General features: G+C 38.2%; 4 protein-coding genes across 6 annotated transcripts in view; 3 read left to right on the top strand and 1 right to left on the bottom strand.

Moving 5' to 3' along the window:
• Positions 1-19,636, top strand: part of LOC118739561 (ADP-dependent glucokinase-like) — a 271,958-nt gene that overhangs the window by 32,990 nt on the left and 219,332 nt on the right. The window lies entirely within an intron of this gene.
• LOC118739559 (glycosyltransferase 25 family member-like) lies at positions 5,853-9,185 on the bottom strand. Its single transcript, XM_036470947.1, has 6 exons — positions 8,781-9,185; positions 8,447-8,675; positions 7,797-8,380; positions 7,598-7,726; positions 7,278-7,535; positions 5,853-7,208 (listed from the first exon to the last, which is right to left on the bottom strand). The coding sequence occupies exons 1-6, from the start codon at positions 9,044-9,046 to the stop codon at positions 6,686-6,688; spliced, it is 1,989 nt and encodes a 662-aa protein (XP_036326840.1). The 5' UTR covers positions 9,047-9,185; the 3' UTR covers positions 5,853-6,685.
• LOC118739568 (cytochrome c oxidase assembly protein COX11, mitochondrial-like) lies at positions 10,034-11,150 on the top strand. The gene is made up of 3 exons (XM_036470961.1): positions 10,034-10,343; positions 10,400-10,723; positions 10,795-11,150. Exons 1-3 carry the CDS (start codon positions 10,134-10,136, stop codon positions 10,948-10,950), a joined length of 690 nt encoding a protein of 229 aa, XP_036326854.1. The 5' UTR covers positions 10,034-10,133; the 3' UTR covers positions 10,951-11,150.
• On the top strand, positions 11,625-14,711 carry LOC118739555 (fas-binding factor 1 homolog). The gene has a single exon (XM_036470944.1). It carries the CDS (start codon positions 11,635-11,637, stop codon positions 14,689-14,691), a length of 3,057 nt encoding a protein of 1,018 aa, XP_036326837.1. The 5' UTR covers positions 11,625-11,634; the 3' UTR covers positions 14,692-14,711.

Raw genomic sequence — 19,636 nt, 5'->3', positions numbered from 1 at the left:
AATAAAATAAAATAAAATAAAACAAAATAAGATAAAAAAATAAATAAATACATAACTAAACAAAATAAAATTCAATTAATAAACACTAATAGAACAAGATAAAATAAAATAAAACAAATGAATTTAAATATGTACATACATACATTGTTACACAAATATACGTTAATTTAATTCCACCAAGACTTTATAATATTACTTAAATACTTACTATGCATGTATGTACATATATACCCTACAAATAAACACTGATGACTTGCATTCACAACTTTGTCTAAAGTGCATCACAATCACTTACAGTTGCACGAGCTGTCAGCCACTTAAATTTGCTGTTGTTTGCATTGACTACCGGCATGCGAAATATTGGTCAAGTTCAATAATAAAACGCCGCCGAACGTGAGCAACGCTAAATTGTTTATTTACAAGTCGGTAGTTGGGTAGGTTAATGTGCAACTAATGTGTATGTTTATGCTAATTCAAATGTTCGAAGTGCTGACTTAAACCAAACGTGGCAAATTTTGTAGTTTACATTGAATTTACAAAACATCAAATTAAATCGAAATTCATGTACATATGTATGGACATGGGATTTAAATGAGGGTAGCAAAAAAGTAATTATGTGTTTAGAAGAATATCATTTTAATTACTAATAACTTCAACAATTTATTTGTTAAATACCAACATAAAGAAAATCTTATTGGTGGACTTTAAGTAAGGTAAAGGTGAGGTATTTACGCGTTTAGATGAATTGCTCTATTTATTCATGAATTCAATTATACATGAAATAGTTTTTATGCGCTTAGTTTCTACTGAAATTTATGAAATGATTTCGTGAAATGGCCTACGGGTAAACGTAGTATGTCATACTTACGTTATGTCTGTGGGATAATAGAAATGGAAACTGGTAGGCCTAGTGACGCAAATGAAAGTTCTCACACAAACAGATAACACTTGAATGTCAATCAAAAATTTCTAGATCAATAAGTGGTAACTAAATTATTGATCAGTATTTGACAACTTTGAGAAAAATTTGGGACGATTCAAAATGGATGTCACGGAAGCAATATTTTTTATAAATATGTATATATGTATGTTGTGATTTTTATGTTAGCGTTGTTGATAAAAAAAGGAAAAACAATAGTTCGGTCAGCAATTTTGTGCCAGTTAGGTTTGACGCCAGAACATAAATACTCAAACAAGTAACAACGTGCTTTTTATATTTATAATGATTTTTAAAGTAAAATTTTTCGTTTGCTTTTTTCTACAAAATTATTTTATAAAATCACAATTCAAAACCTTTTACAAAAATTTAGGAAAATTCAACAAATCTCATCAAAACTTCAAACTTTTAATTAGTATGTTATATAATAGCCCATACAATTTTAGTCTAATGAAATGAGAGTTTAAACCGGCTAAAAAGTCGCTTTGATTTTTAATAAATTTTTAATAATTTTCTTGGTGACGGCTTTAGAGTGTCGCCATTGCACCTCAATTCAAAACTGGCATTTACTGTTCATAATTCACTATAGCCTTCATTTTTTTTAAATTAAATCTTTATATATGTAATAAGAGAACGTTTTTTGCCATTTAGCATGCTGATTTGCTTGAAATGTGAGCGAAAAAAATATTAAAAATCAACGCTAATTTATAGCTGCCTGCAATTTGCAGTTCGTTGTTCTAGAACTTCATCATCTTTAAAATTGCATACGGTGAAATTTTTTTATATACCATTTCAAAATTTTCTTGCGGTTTTTTTATTTTTATTTTGGGGAACCCTACAATTGTTTTCAGCTAGATTTTATTATTTTACATTTATAACCTGGAACAGGAGAATCGATTTTTTTTCAAAATTGCTTCTTTTTCGGCACTAGTGCATAGTGTAATATAAACAAGTAAAAATTAAAAATTTCAGAAATTCGAGTTAACGCACCTCTTGTTAATTTCAGCTTTCATTAAAAAAGAAATGATCAAATTGGTTAAAAAATCGGGGCTCTAATGAATTATGAACAGTAAATTCCAGTTTTGACCCACTGTGCAATGGTTGCAGGAAAAATTTTGTGTGCTGCATATTTTTCAGCAGCAGTTGTGTGGGACTCTTCGTCATACCAGTCGAGTGTGTGAACTGCCAATCAATCCATAGAATAGGTCAATTGATAACTTTTTCTGTTTGGAATTAAAGAAGGCTTCAAAATCATAACATTTGAACCAAAAACCTTAAGAATAGAGTAAAGGAGACTAACTCTCGTGAATCAAACCATTCACGACTAAATGTTTTAACCCTTTCACGACCTATAATGCACGCATACTTACTCTACTACTTAATAATTAATTTTTCACTTAAATTGCTTTCGTGAAATTGGCTGTAAATATAACTTTTATTCCAACAACAAGCGAAGTTTGTAAAATTTCTTACGTAAATGTGTTTACTGTTACCTATATCATTCCTTTTCATTTAAATAATTTTTTTTAATGGCGCATAGAGGTTTTCAAACTGCACTTAAAACTTCGCCAGCACAAATAATAACGCAAACAATTTTCAAATTAAAATTCGATAAATGTACTTTGGCTGAGCCCTGCCACAGGTAAATAATATTTTACACAAACAAGTTTCACTTTTATAGATTTCTAGAAACTGATTGAAGTATTCCTAAGGCGTTCGTTCACTAAGTTTCTAGCCCTAGCGAAATAAAGTGAATCAATTTCTGCCATAGCAATTTTACCAATGTCATTTAAGATAAAAAAATTGATTACTCTTTTTACGACTAAATGGAAACGTAATTTCACATGCTGCTACATGATTAGTAAAACGAATCACAAGAAATTCAATTAACTGCACACCAAGTATGTATGTATGTATTCAGCGCAGCTAACATCACAAGTTCGCTGCCTAAGTCTTTAGTATGTCTTCTACAACTCAACATAAATAAAAGTAACAAGGTGCGTCTGACTAATAGCAACGCGCAAATGTTTTTGTTTATTCTTTTTACATTTTCTACCATTATAGCATTCTACGTCATAATTATGTTTCTGTTTTGCATGTTTTTCAAGTGCCATACGCATTGTGCACCTTTGGCTTACAGCCAAGCTGATTTTGTTTTTCGCGCTTGGCACACAAAGAAAAAATGCATACGTTTATAGCTTCTGTTAACTTTTGCATAGGGCATTCACTTATTGCTTGTGTGACTGCAGCGGTCAAAGTCAATGCCAAATCATTGTTACTACACTTTGCCATGCACAAACGGTGAAGATGCACTTTTAACGTTTCATTCTAAAAAATAAAAACAAAAATATATTAAAAAAGAACATTTAGCTTCTGTCATTTATTTTGATTGTGTATTTATTTACGCAATTCGTAGCTTTGCGCTTTTCACCTTAGCACTCTATGCGGCTAGTCACGCTGCTGGCGGAGCAGTGCAGCAAACGTGTTTCATGAAAATCTGTATTGCTCCTATTTATGTAAATCAATTTATTTACTTTTTTCAATAATTCACTTCACGTTTCGCTCGCATGTTAATGCCAACTATAAAATTATAATTGGTTGTTGGTGCTATTTTGCTTTGTTTATACTCAAATGTCAAGCACTTAGAGTTAGGGGCGGGAAAGTTGAATGTCAGCTGGACGTGCTCAATAGTTACAAATTAATGGATATCATTATAATTTACAATTATTATTGACAAGCTGTAGTAATCTCATTCATAAAAACTAAATTTCTTTTAAAGTGATTTATAAATAGCAATATTTTATTAACATATGAGAATGACATTTAATCGAAATTAAAATTAATTGATTTGATAATAACCAAAGTGTAAAAAAAGTTGCAAAAATTTAAATTTTATTACGGATTACGGATTTAGAAATGGGCGTGGCAGTTTTAAACCTAAAGTTAATAAAGAGCAGGCTGTTATTAACAACATATCGAGCCTAAACTGTCAAAAATACTAAGTGATATTTTTTTTAATTACTATTTTTTGATGCAGGAATGTTCCTAGAGGCTCTAGAGGCATTTGTGTATCAAAAATGAACAGCTTCCTGACAAAATCAGCAAATCGTTAAGTACCTGGAACAGACATATTATTGATTTCGGCAGACAATATTTGTTCCACAACTCTTTTTTTTTTTGGTAGAGCAGAAAATCTCATTTTGAAGTTATTGCAAATGCGTATTTAAAGAATTTTTTTTACGAGCTACCTTAAAGGCAGAAGGGAGTAACCCGACCATGTATGTACATTAAATGGTAGCTTTCGCAGGTCACTGTACATTCGCATTTTATTAGATGCTGTAAAACACTAATAACATTTGAGGGATTCACAACGGTGTCGTAAGTGTCGTATTGTTGTATGTCGTAAACTTTAAAAGCTTAAATAATAGTTTAGAGAACTGGAAACGACAACCAACTATTTTTTAACACTGCAACAATTCATAATACGTCTTTGATGGTTCTTTACGAACCCCCTAATATATTTTTTAGGCGTTTAAAGTTTACGACATACAACAATACGACACTTACGAGGAATATTTAAGGTTAAAACTTTAAAATAACATTTTCAATACAAAACCGTTCTTATGAACAAAAAAAATTAATTGGCAATAAATTAAAGGTTGATTGCTAGCCAGTAACATGAAATCGCATACGAAATGGTAATATTTTAATATTTTTCGCTATCAACTGGACAACGTACAATTTTAGTTTACTTTTGTGTAACAGCTGATTGCTTGACACTTTTCATGATTTTACTAGAAGAAAAACTTCGGGTTCATTCTCAACACAACTCTCCAAATTCACTCTCATTTAAAGGATTTCGTACGGGTACTTTTTCGTGTAACTTCCTGCAAGCTCGTGTAAAAACCTGTAAGCCCATAAAGTACTGAACCAGAGCTATTAATGTTTATCTTGTATATTGCTTGTTAAAAGAATTTGTTATTGAATTCCAAAGTTTGAGGGAGCATCAGCTAAATCCCAGATGGGTTTTAACATCAGAAAGTGGTTTTCGTGAAAATTGTAGATACATACAAACTTTCAAATTTTCTTTATATATATATAAGAGTACCCTGAAATGCCAGCTTAAAAGGTTCGAGCCAAACAGCCCCCCCCCCCCCCCCCCTAAATTTCATTATGGCTACGCCGATGTGTATGTATATATGTACATCCCAGCAAAAACTTTTATTTTTTGGTAAGCGCTTACTTTTTGTATCGATGGAGTAACGCGTTACAATACGCCTAAATGCTGGTAATGCTGGAATTTAAACCATTGCAACACTCAGTTGAGTTTGCGAGATAGGGGTTTAGTAAAGGTAAGGTCTTGTCGTCGAAGAACATGGAAAAGCTGGGCTTCAAGCTCCCTCCAGATTTGCTCCCTATTGACGACATGCATAGAGTGGTAGTTTTCAAAATAAACTCTAAGTTTGAAACACATAGCAAGGCGACTTGGAGTATCTCTATCAAGGAGAGACATGTCCAGGCAGGCACATTTAAGTGGTATACAGATAGCCCTGAAACTACTGAGGGGAGTTTTCGGGGAGTGTTGCTAGAGTGACAGTGCATGGCCAGATATAAATCTGGGTCGTTCCGGTTACCTAGACCCGACTCATGATTCAATAATATAAGGTTTGCTCAGAAAACAATTTTCTTGCTCCCTCTTGACGAAATCGACTCACTTAGCAGGGCACCACTGTGTGTGGGTGCGTGTGTGAGTGCAACCTTTTGTAAGGGAGTTATGGGAGTTTCAAAAGTCTAATGCCACTAGTGAGCAAACCTTTAATTATTGAATCGTGGACCCGACTGTCGTGAGAACGACTCAATTGCATGCAAATGGTCAGTATAATATCCTATCTGCTTTTGAAAATCTTTTTAAAAATGTCTTTATCTGTATGTATTTATTTTATTATTATTATTAGATATTTGTGCATACACTTTTTGGTATAAAATGACTTTGGCGATTGAACAGAAAATGATTGGCATTTATACATTAACTATAATTTTTATAAGGAAACAATTTTAAATTATTTTTTAGTTAATTAATGCATTACATCGAATCTTATTGTACAAAAATATTAGTTTTTAATGACTGAATAAATTTGAACACATTCTTACCAACAAAAACATGCGCATTTATTCTTAGCAAGTCAGTTGAAAAACTCGTTTTGAAACCATACGACACAGGCGCAACATAATCGCTATTAACCCGTTTTCGAATTGTTAAACAATTTTTCCTGCTTTATATGCAAAATTATACATATTTATAACTGCAACATTTTTTGCGACTTTTTTCAGATTTTACTTAGTATTTCTTTCAACAGCAAATTTGATCGCAAGCTTAATAGGTTATCTTTCGAGTAAATCTTTCAGTTTAGTTTTTCGGTTGCTCATTAGTATGAACAGATTTAAAAATACATATGTATATGGAGTATTTTTGTGACGCAAATTAATATAAAAATTCGAGTTAGTTAACATCTAAGAGTATAAATGGAATATTTCAACTACATCTATAAGGATAACAGTTTCATTACTTTTATAACTAGTAAGGCACATCAAAAGAATATGTTTTCATACGCAAATACTGTTATATACGTATGCAAGCATATACATAGATTCATACACATTTCCTACAAAGAAATGGCAATCAAAGTGGCAGTAATAATAGAAAAGAAACTTATTTTGTATGGGAGCAACGCTTAAACGATTTTACACTCAAAACTCTTCATGGCTCTTGGACAAATGCAGATCTTGACTGAATGAACGACCATCGCCACCATCTATATCCACAATTAATTCATCTTCGAATGGTTTTGGAGCTGCCTCCGTTTCAAGTGCTGGCGGAAATTCTAATTCACGATCGCTCTTCAATTGTACATTAGAATCAGTGTTCAATGTTTCTGGGGTCACCTCAGAGTCTTCTGTGTCGGAAATATATCCAGTTTCACCGGTATAATGCGTGGGGAAAAGTATTAAAGGAGCAGCACTGAAAGCGAGCAAATCGCGTTTGGGAAAATTAGAGCTCCAAGTTTTATTCGGATGACGGTTGAACATAATGGGCAGGAACTCATCTACAGGTAGTAGGTTTTCTAACGGTTTAGCGGCAAGTAATTTGCGAGCACCTTGTAGTGTTATAACGTAGCCCAGTGTCCAGTAGGAATAGCCAGCATGTACAACGTTTTCTGCACCTTGTACCCATGGCTCCTTTTCCTCCTTCAACCGCTTGCGTCCAAAGTAACTGAATAGAAATAGACAATTTTGTGAAGAGTTATGGTTTTTGTGATTAAACATTTTTTTTTTAGCTTACAGCAAATCATATTCAACCACGTTGCGTATTTGCGAGAGCACTCGTATGGCGCTATCCTTGAAGTAAGGCTGGAAACGCACGTCATCCTCTAGTACTAGTACTTCATTTTGTTCACGCTCAACTACCTTTTCCCAAATACGATAGTGACTCAGAAAGCAACCTATTTCGCCCATAGTCATTTGCCGGTGGTGGTAGGGATCTTCATAGCCGGGTAAGAACTTAATACCCATGTCTTGTAATAGCTCAGTGGTCAAATTCCTGAAATAGATACGAGGTAATTAAATTCGGAACGCCATTTTATACAATATTTCTATACATACTTTCCATCGACGGCGGGAAAATATTCAACATCGAGACCTATTTCACGGAAAAGGTTTTCCATTTTTGCGCGTCGTTCTGGACGTCGCTCTAGATTAATCATATAAATGTGGTCCAACGTAAGTTTGGTTCTAAAACAAGAAAAATATTCAGATTATTTTAAAACTTCTCGAATTTTTCGTATATCTGTTATTTACTTACTTATTTGGATAACTGATATAGTCCTTAAAGTAATCGGGCACTTGCGCTACTTCGTCTTGATCATGCACAATATTTGCACGTATGTTCACCAGCTGCTGCAAATCTACATCCAGGCCATCGATAACTTCCAGTGGCTGCATTAGATAGCCATGCGGCAGCTTATTGCTTACGAACAATGGAATACGTGAACAATTGGCCGATGTTGCAAAGACAATAATATCATCCATAGGCCCATCGTATGGCCGACACGGTGTCACTCCTTCGCGCTCAGCCCAATCGACCTCATTTTGTTGCTGTTCTATGAGACGTTCGCGATCGAATGTCAGATAACGCGCGCCCTGATAGTTCATTCTTATCAGTACAGCGCTATGAACCATTGGCACAGGGAAAACGCCTTCCTTGTTCACATTGTAGATTTCCTTATATTCGTCGGTGCGTTGGTAATAATAATCGGATGTCATGCCACACCAAAAATTGGAATAAAGACCTTCAGAGAGTAGCATGGGTGCTACAATCGGCAGACGTAGACTAGTCAAATGAGTCAACGAGTCTGCGTGCGTGAGTAATATATCAGCATCCAGGAACTGCGTGGGGAATTTAAAGTATTATTTTACTTGTATGAGAAAAATTGTGTATGTATCCATAATTACAAATATGTAGTCTGCCCAAATCTGCTTTGCATATGTCAGCGCTAATTCTTTCAAGTGTATGAGATGATGAAAGCGTTCAGCAGGCCAATCGTTCGGTGTACTTTCATTTTGATGACGTTGCACACTATCGTCATGCTCGAAATCGACACTGTGATACGAGTCAGCGGTGTGATTAAGCCACAGCTGCAGTAGTTCCGTACTTGCGTCGTTATTATGATCAGAACGTATCCTATGAATGGAAAATATGTACAGATAAATGCCACTTATCAATCCGCAACTGGGAAATGCGATAACCAATACATATACAGTCTAAAAATTTGCCGGTGATACTTACCACAGCGCCATTTGCTGTTTTGGGTAGCTGAGGCGCTCCAAATATGTGAGGAACAATGGTAGGATGTGTGCCTTGTTGCGTACCAGAAGCGCTACCACCACGGTGGGTGGCTCATCGCCCAAATCGCGCGGTAGCAAGGCGTACAGGTCATCGAGACTCGGTACAGACTGCGGCGACGACGACTTGGCGGTTTCCGGTGGCGCAACAGCGCTACAGTAATAGGCGCTCAGAGCAAAAAGAAGCGTACAAATGGCGAATATGCGCATCTTGAGGTTAATCGCAAAGTTCTTTTGCTGCTGCGATTTTTGTATGAATTTCCAAAACTGCCAGCACTTTATTCCATATGTATGTTCACTCACCACGGTACCGAACGTTCTGAGACGAGAAACGCGAGTTTTCGTTTAAAATCTATTTTAATCAGCTTGTTTTAATTACTCGACGACAGCAGCATAAATCTGGTTCCAGCAAAAGAAACAGAAACAGCATACATACACACAAACAAAAGAAAAATATGACGTTTCTTATCATAAACAAATCGGACCACAAACGATTTGTTGTTGGCAAGCGGGTACGAATGACAATGGAGGAAAGTCCGCAAAAGACATGTGTTTGGTGTCAATACAGTGGCTTGCAACCTGAGGCAAGTTTCACAGGCCTATCACAGATTCCGGGTGAACTCCCGTCGTGAAAAAATCTCACGTCACGAATTCGGGAGAAATGCTATCAGCAATTCCGGCGCATTCGTAGTTATGGCTGCCCTGGGTTTATTTAAAATAAAATAAATCAAATCGATATCAGTGTTACCATTCTCACAAATTTCGAATTTGCGGGAGAATTTCGTTATCACGACGGAATTCATGATAGCGTGACATCATCGGGACAGGGCTGCCTACTACCCTTAGCTATGAGGTGCCATATTGAGGATAAAAAAGTGCCAAATAGAAAGATATAAATAAATTCAAACATTAAGTGCCATTTGATGTAAAATAGGGCCAAAAATGGCACGGTTTGAGCAAATTTGGCAGGCCTGCGTCGGGATCTCCGTTGGAATTGATGATAGGTCTGTCAGGGTGCCTCCAGTAGTGGCTGTCAAACTTTTATACTAACCGATTTTTTGGTCCTTACCCGGTTCCGGTAGTGCATTTAGGTCCCTAACCGATACACCGATAGTTTTGGTGCCACTGACGTGTTGAAGTCAAATGCTACAGTGGTACTAAATTATACAGAATCAGCTGTTTAATTAAAAATAAAAAAAAAGAAATTGCAAAAATTACGAGACTACCACAAATGGTGAAAAATAATAATTTTTATAGTAAATATCAATAACTTAAATTGTTTCGATTTATACCGGAAATGCTACGCTTCCTTCACAAGTCAAGAGTGCAATGGATGCGCCTGTCCCGCTTTCGTTACCATTCAACAAGCGGAAAAGGTGGTACAGATGCCGGTGAATCTGCGCGGAAACAACGACTGAAGTCTACTCTTTACTACTTGACCGCTGGTGGCATATTTGCTGCAGGTGCTAGCTATGCTGCAGTGCCTCTTTATCGCATGTTCTGTCAGGTGAGTGCCAATATCGCAGCTCCTAAAAAAACCAAATTTATCTTACCTAACCACAGGCCTACAGTTACGGCGGCACAACAACACAGGGGCACGATGCGGATAAAGTAGAGACAATGCAAAAAATTGAAGATCGTATACTAAAAATACGTTTCAATGCAGATATAGCAGCGTCGATGCGCTGGAATTTCAAGCCACAACAATATGAAATTAAAGTTGTGCCTGGCGAAACGGCGTTGGCTTTCTACACAGCACGTAATCCAACGGATCACCCAGTTACAGGTATAAGCACCTACAATGTACTTCCATTCGAGGCTGGCGCGTACTTTAATAAAATACAGTGTTTTTGCTTCGAAGAGCAGCAACTCAATCCGCATGAAGAGGCAAGATTTGTTGGCGACACGTTGTATAATATGTACTAATTTTATTTATTGTTTTTGTAAATTGTTTCTAGGTGGATATGCCCGTGTTTTTCTATATCGACCCTGAATTTACCAGGGATCCAAAGCTGGAAAATGTCGATACAATAACGTTGTCGTATACTTTCTTTGAATCAAAGGAAGGTTTGAAGTTACAAATGCCCAGCTATGCGAGACCGCATGTAGCGTGATGGAGACCCATCCATCTTTTGTTTTAAATTTAGCACATTAGGAGAAAGCATCCGAATTAATTAATTTAATTTATTTACCCTCGACTGCTCCGTTGTAAATAAACTTCTTAGTAAATAGTGTATGACTTTGGTTATGTAAGTTAAAAAGCAATGCAAAAACCCTTACTAGTATATACAAACATGACGTTTGCAATATTAAATATGAATTTGCTGATTTTAAAATATTTATGCCGTAAATTTAATGTAATTTTAAGCAGCACAACATTGGGTAATAGCAAGTAATGCCATTCTTGGTCTAAACGGTGGTGGTGACGTTGCTAGGAAACGGAAATTTTATGTAAACAGATTAGTTACTTTCGAGGCGTTTTCTAATCCAGAGTTATCTTTCTTTGATATTCAATTATAAATTCAATGAATAGGACATAACAATTGAAGCCGAGTTATAATGCAGATTGGAAAAATTTCGCGGTAACACACAGCTTTATTGGATGATAAGTAAATTTCTGCGATTTCCTTTATGGTGAACGGACGGATCCAACATTCATACCTGCCATTTTTAAAAAATGTCAAAAAGTTTTACACTGCCACACTTTCGTTTGTTGCAGAGGCTTCATAGAAATATTTTTCTCAAAGATTTCGCGTAATTAATCAGCACTTAATGAAGCTCGCCAGCTTCGCACAGCCATGAACTTCAGTGACGACCCCTTGGCAGATCTGCTTAGCGACAATAGTCTGGAAAATGACAGTTTCTTCGATAATCCGGTGGGCAAAAAACCAGCTAATCGTATAGGCAAGAATAAAAATAAATTGGATGATTTATTTGGAATTAAAGAAGAAAGTGAAGTTTCAAAGCAGTCAGTTCCAAAAACACGTCAGCCGCAATACACCAGCACGACAAATGTTAGTAGCACAACGCGCAAAGATCTGCCCCAAGACGATGATGATGATTTAGGTTTCGATCCACAAAAACCAAAAGCTGGCGGTAAGCTAAATTTGTTGGACGATTTGCTTGCAAGTTCCGGCATTAACGAACCAAAACGTCCCGCGACCGCGCAACCAACAACTGGGCGCCGCGACACAGAAAAACCAGCTATTTCGCGACAATCAACTGAAACTACCACCGACACCTCAAATGTTCTCCTGACACAACCCCGTCCGAAAACATCAGCTGGCCGTCGCAGTTCAAGTACTTCGAATGCCATGAATACCGATCCTCTGGGTCTTTTTGGTCCACAATCTAAAGAGCGTGACAAAGAGCCCTCCACTTCTGGCTTATCAACGCCAAAGGCCAGAAAACGTGGCACCACCGCAGATTGGCTTGGTTTGAGCACGGAACCGGAAGTCGTGGACAAGGCTGACATTTTACCAGATTCATCACTGCACACATCGAAGCAGCCAACAACAACATCGCTTACAACAACTGCCAGCACAGCTAGAGAAACTATGGACATTTTAAAACTACCTGATAATGAGGCGCCTCCACAAGCAGAACAGCATACGCTGCGCGAGGAAATGCTAGCTGTGCCACAATTTACGCCTTCGGCGGCAGCGGGTTGCAGCACTGCGCAAAATATACTCCTACTCAATACGCACAATATGGAAATGAAAAACGCTTTCACGGCATTGCAGCAGCAGGAATCACAATTAGCATTGGCGGCACAAATGAAAAATCAAGAGCGCGCTTTGCTGGAAATGCAGCGTAAACAAGAAGCGCTACTGCAGCAGCAGGAGCGACAATTTCAGGCGCTTATGCAACAGCAGCTTCAGCGTCAACAACAAATGGAGGAGCATATAAAGATGCAGCAGCAACGCATTAACACGCACATTCAACTGCTGATGTCGCAACCTGCGATGCTAGCGCCAATGTCCTCAGTACCACCACCACCGATAACGGCTGATACGCTGGGTGAACGCGTTGGCTCACCAGATGGCACGCCAGATAAGTCCGATGACGCGCGTGGTGTGTTGGCAGATCGGCGTGGCCACGGCGGCAGCCGTAGTCGCAGCCAGAGTCAGAGTAGACCTGTTTCACCGCGGGAGATTGCGCTGGAAACTGTACAACTAGAAGCTGATGTGAAGCGCTTGGAGTTGGAAAAACTGCGTTTGGAGGAATTAGTGGCAAATCAAAAGGTGAACTACGAGCGTGAAATAGAGTTAATTGAACGTTCATACAAGAAGCAGATTGAAGTGCTCGAGAACCATACGCAGTCGATGGAAACACGCCTAAAAGCAGAATTGGATGAGCTTTCAAAGCATTATACGCAAAAGCTCGACACGTTAGATAGCGAAAAACAGCGTATTAAATCAAATTACGACGCTGATTTTAGCGCGCTGAAGCAGGACCACGAGGATGAACTGCGTAAGCTAAAGAAATCCCATGACGACGACTTAGAGATGCTAAGGGAAGAGCATCGCCGCATGCTGGAAAATGTGCGTCAGTCTAAAATGCTCGAATTCGCTGCAATACAAGAGAATGGCTCGTATATGGAGACGCTGAAGGCTGCTTCAAGTAATCTAGAGAATTTGAGTGACGGGCTGGAAGGTCTGCGCGATGAAGTGCAATCGCGTCTAGAATTGCTGCATAAAGAAAAAGAAAAGAAGCTGGATGCACGCGAACGCCGACTTGATGATGCTGAACGACGCTTGAAGATGAACGAAGAGTCCGCCGAGGAGGAGAAAAAGCGTCTTATGATGCTAGTTGGAAGCTTAGAACACCAATTGACTAAACTTTCCAAAGACTCCGCTGAGGAAAACTGGCAACTACGCCAACGCATGGCCGCACTTGAGGCCGAGAAGGCAGCATTTGAGAAAGAGAAAGAGTTTGCGCGCGAACAAATTGCGCGCGATGAGAAACGCCTTGCCGACCTCAAAGAACAGCAGCTAGCTGAGTCGAAACGCGCGCTTGTTGAACTACAAGAAGAGCGCGCACGCCTCTACCTGGAACGTACCAAAATCGAGACGGAACACAAGCTGAACTCTGGCTCGGATGTGGAGAAACAACGCATGGAAATGGATGCTGTTATGAAGGTGGCACAAGATGCAGCGCGTCAAGCGGATGTTGAGCGTGAACGATATCACAAAGCTTTGCGCCAATTAGAGCAACAAAAGCGCGAACTTATCGACAAGGAGAACACTCTGCGCGCTAAAGAAGATGAACTACAGCAGGAAAATCTTTCATTTCGTATGGCTGAACATAAGTCCCAAGAGGCGCAACAGAAAGCGCGTTCGGCCGAGCAAAATTTCCAAAGGAAAATACAACTGCTGCAGCAACGCATGCGCGAACTGGGCGAGAAAGAGGTGAATCTCTCACAAGAGCGCATGGTGCTTACGCAGGAGCGCATAGGATTGCAGCAATTGAAGACGCGTCTATTGGAAAAGCGTTGCGCGCTATGTAAAATGGGTGATCAGCGCGAAAAGGTGGTGCAATTCTTTAGTAGCAATGATAATGAGCTAGTTGCTAGTGAGGAAGGTGGGGGCGTTGGTGGAAGTGGCGTAGCAGGGGATGCTTCCACGAATCAGCGCGGTGTACAAGCGCTGCAGCAAAGCACATCAGATGAGCACAGAATGCGTCACATGCTGGAACAGGAAAATATTGTGGATCGCATGCTGGATGAGAATATAGCCGAGTCGTATCGCAAAATGAGAGCGACAACAAGCATGGAATACTGGCCTGAGACGGTGTTGGACGATGATGCTAAGGAAATGGCGTTGCATAATCTGGATGGAGGTCTATTGCGGTGAGGCGCAGATGATATTTAGCCAAAAATATTACAATACAAATTTTGCAAATAAAATTTTTATATACAAAATTAAAATTTTTTCACAGCATTACTGGTTTGGTTTTTAATTAAATATATCTACAAACTTAGTAAGTCCATATCGGTATTGGAAATTTGCTAAAATCATCCTATGCGCCTAGAAATATGCAAAATTTGATTCCACGGTCTGTATATCTGGAAGCCTCGCTATTTTTAACCGACTTCCAAAAAAGGAGGAGGTTATCAGTTCGTCCGAATATTTATTTATTTTTATTTATTTTATTTTTTTTATGTATGTTACCGCATAACTTTGGACCACGTCATCCGATTTCGATAATTCTTTTTGCATCGGAAAGGTGGTGTCTCAGAGGTGGTCCCATACTAATCTGGTTGAGATCCGATCAGTGGATCATGATATATATATATATATATTTTTTTATATGGGAGTTGAAGTGGGTTTTTTTTTGCTAAAAGTTACTTGTTTTTATATTAATTTCAAGCTGCTAAATTTACATTTAAGACTACAACTTAACTTGACGAAATCACACACCCGCAAGGAGCTGACTGTTTTCATGACTTTAGCTGAAGTTTTCTATTAAGAAGGGGATTTTTTCTGCTTTTTCTGGCTTCTGGTACTGTTCATGTGACAAAAAAATTTGATTTATGCTGCAAAATTTTCGTGGTTAAATCTGCTTATGTACATATGTATGTGTGGATAGTTCTGATAATAGTTGTGTGCAAAAATATGAGCCGTTTGTATGTCTGTACGTATTGCCTGTATACGGCTGCATGCGAAGAATGTAGAGGCTTCTTTGGTATTTACTCTCCTATCTTTCAACACTGTCTGGCTTCTATCCTTCAAGGTAAAAATTCAAAATTTCACATATAAACCGCAATTTTTTCATGCAGATTGTATAAGTAGAACTTACCTTATTAAATTCTTAGGCTCTTTTAATACCAGAAAATTTAAATGCATACTCCATGCTGCCATAATTTAAAAAAAAAATTGTTTTTTGAAACATCGCAACTTATGCTGGATTTCCACTAGGCATTAAATGACAAATGATAAAGTCGGGCATTAAAAAAAATTGTGTCATTACATTAAAAAAATAGTCATTAAGTTCATTTCCACATTGCATTTTTTTAAATGGCATAAATTTTTTGCAAGTTCAATGCCTATTGGAAATTCGGCATTACTCATTTTCAAATATGCACATACATACAGGAAATGAATAACGGTTTCATATATGTATTTAGATCTAAGCAAAGGGGAGAAAGTTTTTGACTATATGTGGCTGCAGAGGCTTTTGTTGCCATATGATTTAAAAGTCCCCTAGCTTCTTTTTACTACGGGTATGAGTACGGTGACCATCCGTCCTGTATTATACGGGACAGTCCTCTTTTTTGATCCATTGTCCTGGTAATTTATTTATTTTATATGGGACGCCAAATGTTCGGTATTTATTTTAATGTCCTGTATTTGTCCCGTATTCGGTGTTCCGACGCCTCAACAGCTCATTAAAATGGCATGCCTATGGACGAGTTTTAAGTGATGTTGGTGTATGATCGTAATTTTCTTTATAACCAGTTATTATCTTCTAATCTGCAAAATTAATTCTGCAATGCGTTGCCACAATTTAAAACTTTTTAATTATAATCTTTAGAAAAACATTTAGTTTGCAGCAGTTTTGTAACTCATTACAATTGAGTATAATAAAGTGCGAGTGGGAAGTGTTGCTCATTTGCTTCTCTTTCAAAAAAAAGGGCGAATATACGATATGTATGAAAAAAATACCGTGAACAAAAAACAAGATTGCCAAAAATTAGTGGTAAGCCTTACCGACTTAAAATTGCACTTAATTATACTAAAATTTAACGATTTTTTTTAAACAAATTTTGAGGGGTAAAAATCTGGAGAAAATTAGCCTAGAAATTCGTGATGGTACTTTAAGGATACTGTTTCAGGGAAAACAGTGTGGACAAAATTTCCGAAATTATTTTTTGTCCCGTATTCGACTCTCACAAATATGGTCACCGTAGGTATGAGTTAAAAATCTACTTGGAAGCAAATTAAATGAGATTGGTAAATCAACATAAGCAGAAAAAGTGGAAGGATCATGCAATTTGGTCTATAGTGTGTGTCCAATGCGACAAGACGTGACGACAGATTGGAAATCTCATTCGACGGACACGCCGGCAAACGTCGATTGATCGAAAGGTTGCACAAACTGCCCAAAAATAGCGAATAACTTGCTTTCATCAGCGGTGAAGACCAGGTAGCTATCCGTAAGGCGAAAGCCTCCAAAGCAATTGGCCCCGTCGGAATTTGCATGATGATGCCGAAAATTTTGGGACCAGCAATAGTAGGATATCTCACCAAGGTCCTCAGTCTTTCAATGGTCACTCTCATCATTCCCGAAGTTAGCAGATAGAACTGCTCTCCCCCGTCTCGAAGACACTAGATGCTCTGCGGGAGCTAGTTTACGTACCACCTGACCCCTGCTAAAAATCAGCATGGCACATAACCCCATAAACACTTAGGCCTAGTGACGTTCGACTTATCAAAGGCGTTTAACACCGTCTGCCATTCCACGCTACTTGAAGATATCGCGGTTTCTACACTCCCACAGGGAATCAAACGGTGGTCGGCGAATTAGTATATGTATGAGTGATCGGCAGTCGTCAGTAACCTGTCGAGTTCAAACTTTAAATTAAGAAGAATTAAGCATGGCGTTTCACAGGGTGGGGTCTTCTCCCCCTTCAGCCACTTATTCTTATAATGCTAATGACTCTTCGAAATTTCCGTCCGGGAATGGAATGGATGACCTCTGCTCGAAAGTAAACGGCTAAGTTTCCCAACTTTCTCGCTTTTTCACTGCACAGATACTAATCCTCTCTCCGTCGAAATCAACGGCGAACTGCTTCACCACCTGGACGAATACACACTAATTCCGATGGTTACCTTTGGTAGCCTGATGTCCTTCCTTGCGCACACAACTGCAATTGTCAATCAAGTACGGAGCCGCAAGAAGTTCCTTAAGTAACTCGCTGGCAGAACCTCGGACAAAGACAAAGAACGTTGCTGGCAACATAAAAGGCAATTGGTCGTCCGGTTCGGAACTATGCTGCGCCTGTGTGGTCGCCGGCGATCGAAACCAAATCCCCACCCATTGCAGACACAGACATTGCCGGCACAATTACGGTCTGGATATTCTTGCAGCTACGTATCCAGAGTCGACCCTGATATCCCCAATGAGTCTCCGAAATGTGGAGACACGACACCAACACACTCCTCACATGTCAATCAATCCCACTCAGCTTGATGACAACAATTGATGGACAAACATCTAAGTAATGCTGTAATTCGAAAGCTAATAAATATAAACTGCTAAAATTAATTAATAATCGCTGCTTTGGATAAAAAATCGTTTTCTAAACGTACTCTCATGCCCACTGCTCTTATAACGGTAATTTTCAAAAATGTAAAAGCTGTTTCAATTTGACACTAAAAATTATTTTTAGATCATTAGCTCTGATCCAATACTTTTCGTGTAAAATCCTATAAAAATGACAAACAGCAAAATTAGTCTCTGAATTGAAAGTGAGTAACAACAAAAAGTACGGGAACAAAAAATGCATATTTCCTGTAAAAACGTCAACCAGTGATCGCTTGACACTTTTCATGATTTTACCAGAAGAAAAAGTTCGGGTAAAATCTCGCAGCTTCATTCTCTACACAACTCTCCAAAACTCGCTCTCATTTACAGTATTTTGGAGGAATTTGGAGTACGGGATCATTTTTCCTGTAACTTCCTGCAAGTTCGTGTAAAAACCTGTAAGTTCATGGAGTACTGGATCAGAGCTATTATGTAGGGTAGATGTGAAAATCTAACATTGTGAACCGGTAGATGAAAGAGAGTCCAAATTGGTGAATACCGAGGCCACTTCTTCCCCGAGGAGTCAATCCGGAGTTGTTCCTGTTTGTAGCTTAGATAGCGCCAAATAAAAAGACGAAGACGAGGTGTACTGTTATGCAAATAATTGCTTTCGGATCCCTGTCTTCACCTACATAATTCCTTTGATCGCACAACCTTGTCTATGAATTTTTATACTAAAAATTTTCCGCCAAAAAACACAAATAACATATTAGGGCTATTCGCGATCCGGTGCAAATGGCCTAGCATCATTGCATTGCAAATTTGTATTGCAAATTATTTGCAATACACAAACAAAATACACGCATTTGCACTTGTCATGGCTTGACAAATTTGCAATACCGAAAATCCATAGCATAAAAATGCTATGCATTGCAACTCTGGTTGACATTTCTCTCAGCTGATTAAAAAAGTTTTACCATGCCAGTTTAATAAAGTTCGCTCACAATCCATGGCATATTTCTGCAATTGCATTAATTTGTCAGCTCTTATGCACCGAATCGCGAATAGCCCTAGTATTTCTAAGGATCCTCATGTAATCACAAAACGCCAGCAACCGTACAAACAGCACAACACGCTTGCGCAAACAAACGTTGCGACATCTTGCCGTTATAGCAACGTTACTTAACGGCCACCTACACCTTTGGAACTCGCGCTGTATGCGCTAAAAGATGCTGTTTTCAATTTTCTGCCGTTAAAACTCTGTAAATATTTGCTTGTGCCGCTACAGCCACCATGAAATTCGGTGTGTCTGTAACTGCGTTTACAAAGATGATATTGTAGCCAACAACGGAGGCTGTGGCGCAGAAAACAGTTGGTTGGCTGGCAAAGAAGTGAGTGTCATTCCTTGGTACGAAAAATTAGTTTAAGAAAGAATAAATAAGTAAACAAAGTAAGAAAAAAAAAAATAGAACCGTAGGTTTCGGGCTCGGCGCAGTCGATAGCTGGAAAAAAGCAAATTAAAACAAGTACAATAACTATTAGCTTTGTCAA

This window comes from Rhagoletis pomonella, unplaced genomic scaffold (genome assembly GCF_013731165.1).
Source record: "Rhagoletis pomonella isolate Grant_MI unplaced genomic scaffold, Rhpom_1.0 Rhpom_scaffold_00005, whole genome shotgun sequence".
Lineage (NCBI taxonomy): Eukaryota > Metazoa > Arthropoda > Insecta > Diptera > Tephritidae > Rhagoletis > Rhagoletis pomonella.
Note: the sequence above shows the minus strand (reverse complement) of the source record. Positions and strands in the feature narration are given on the sequence as shown.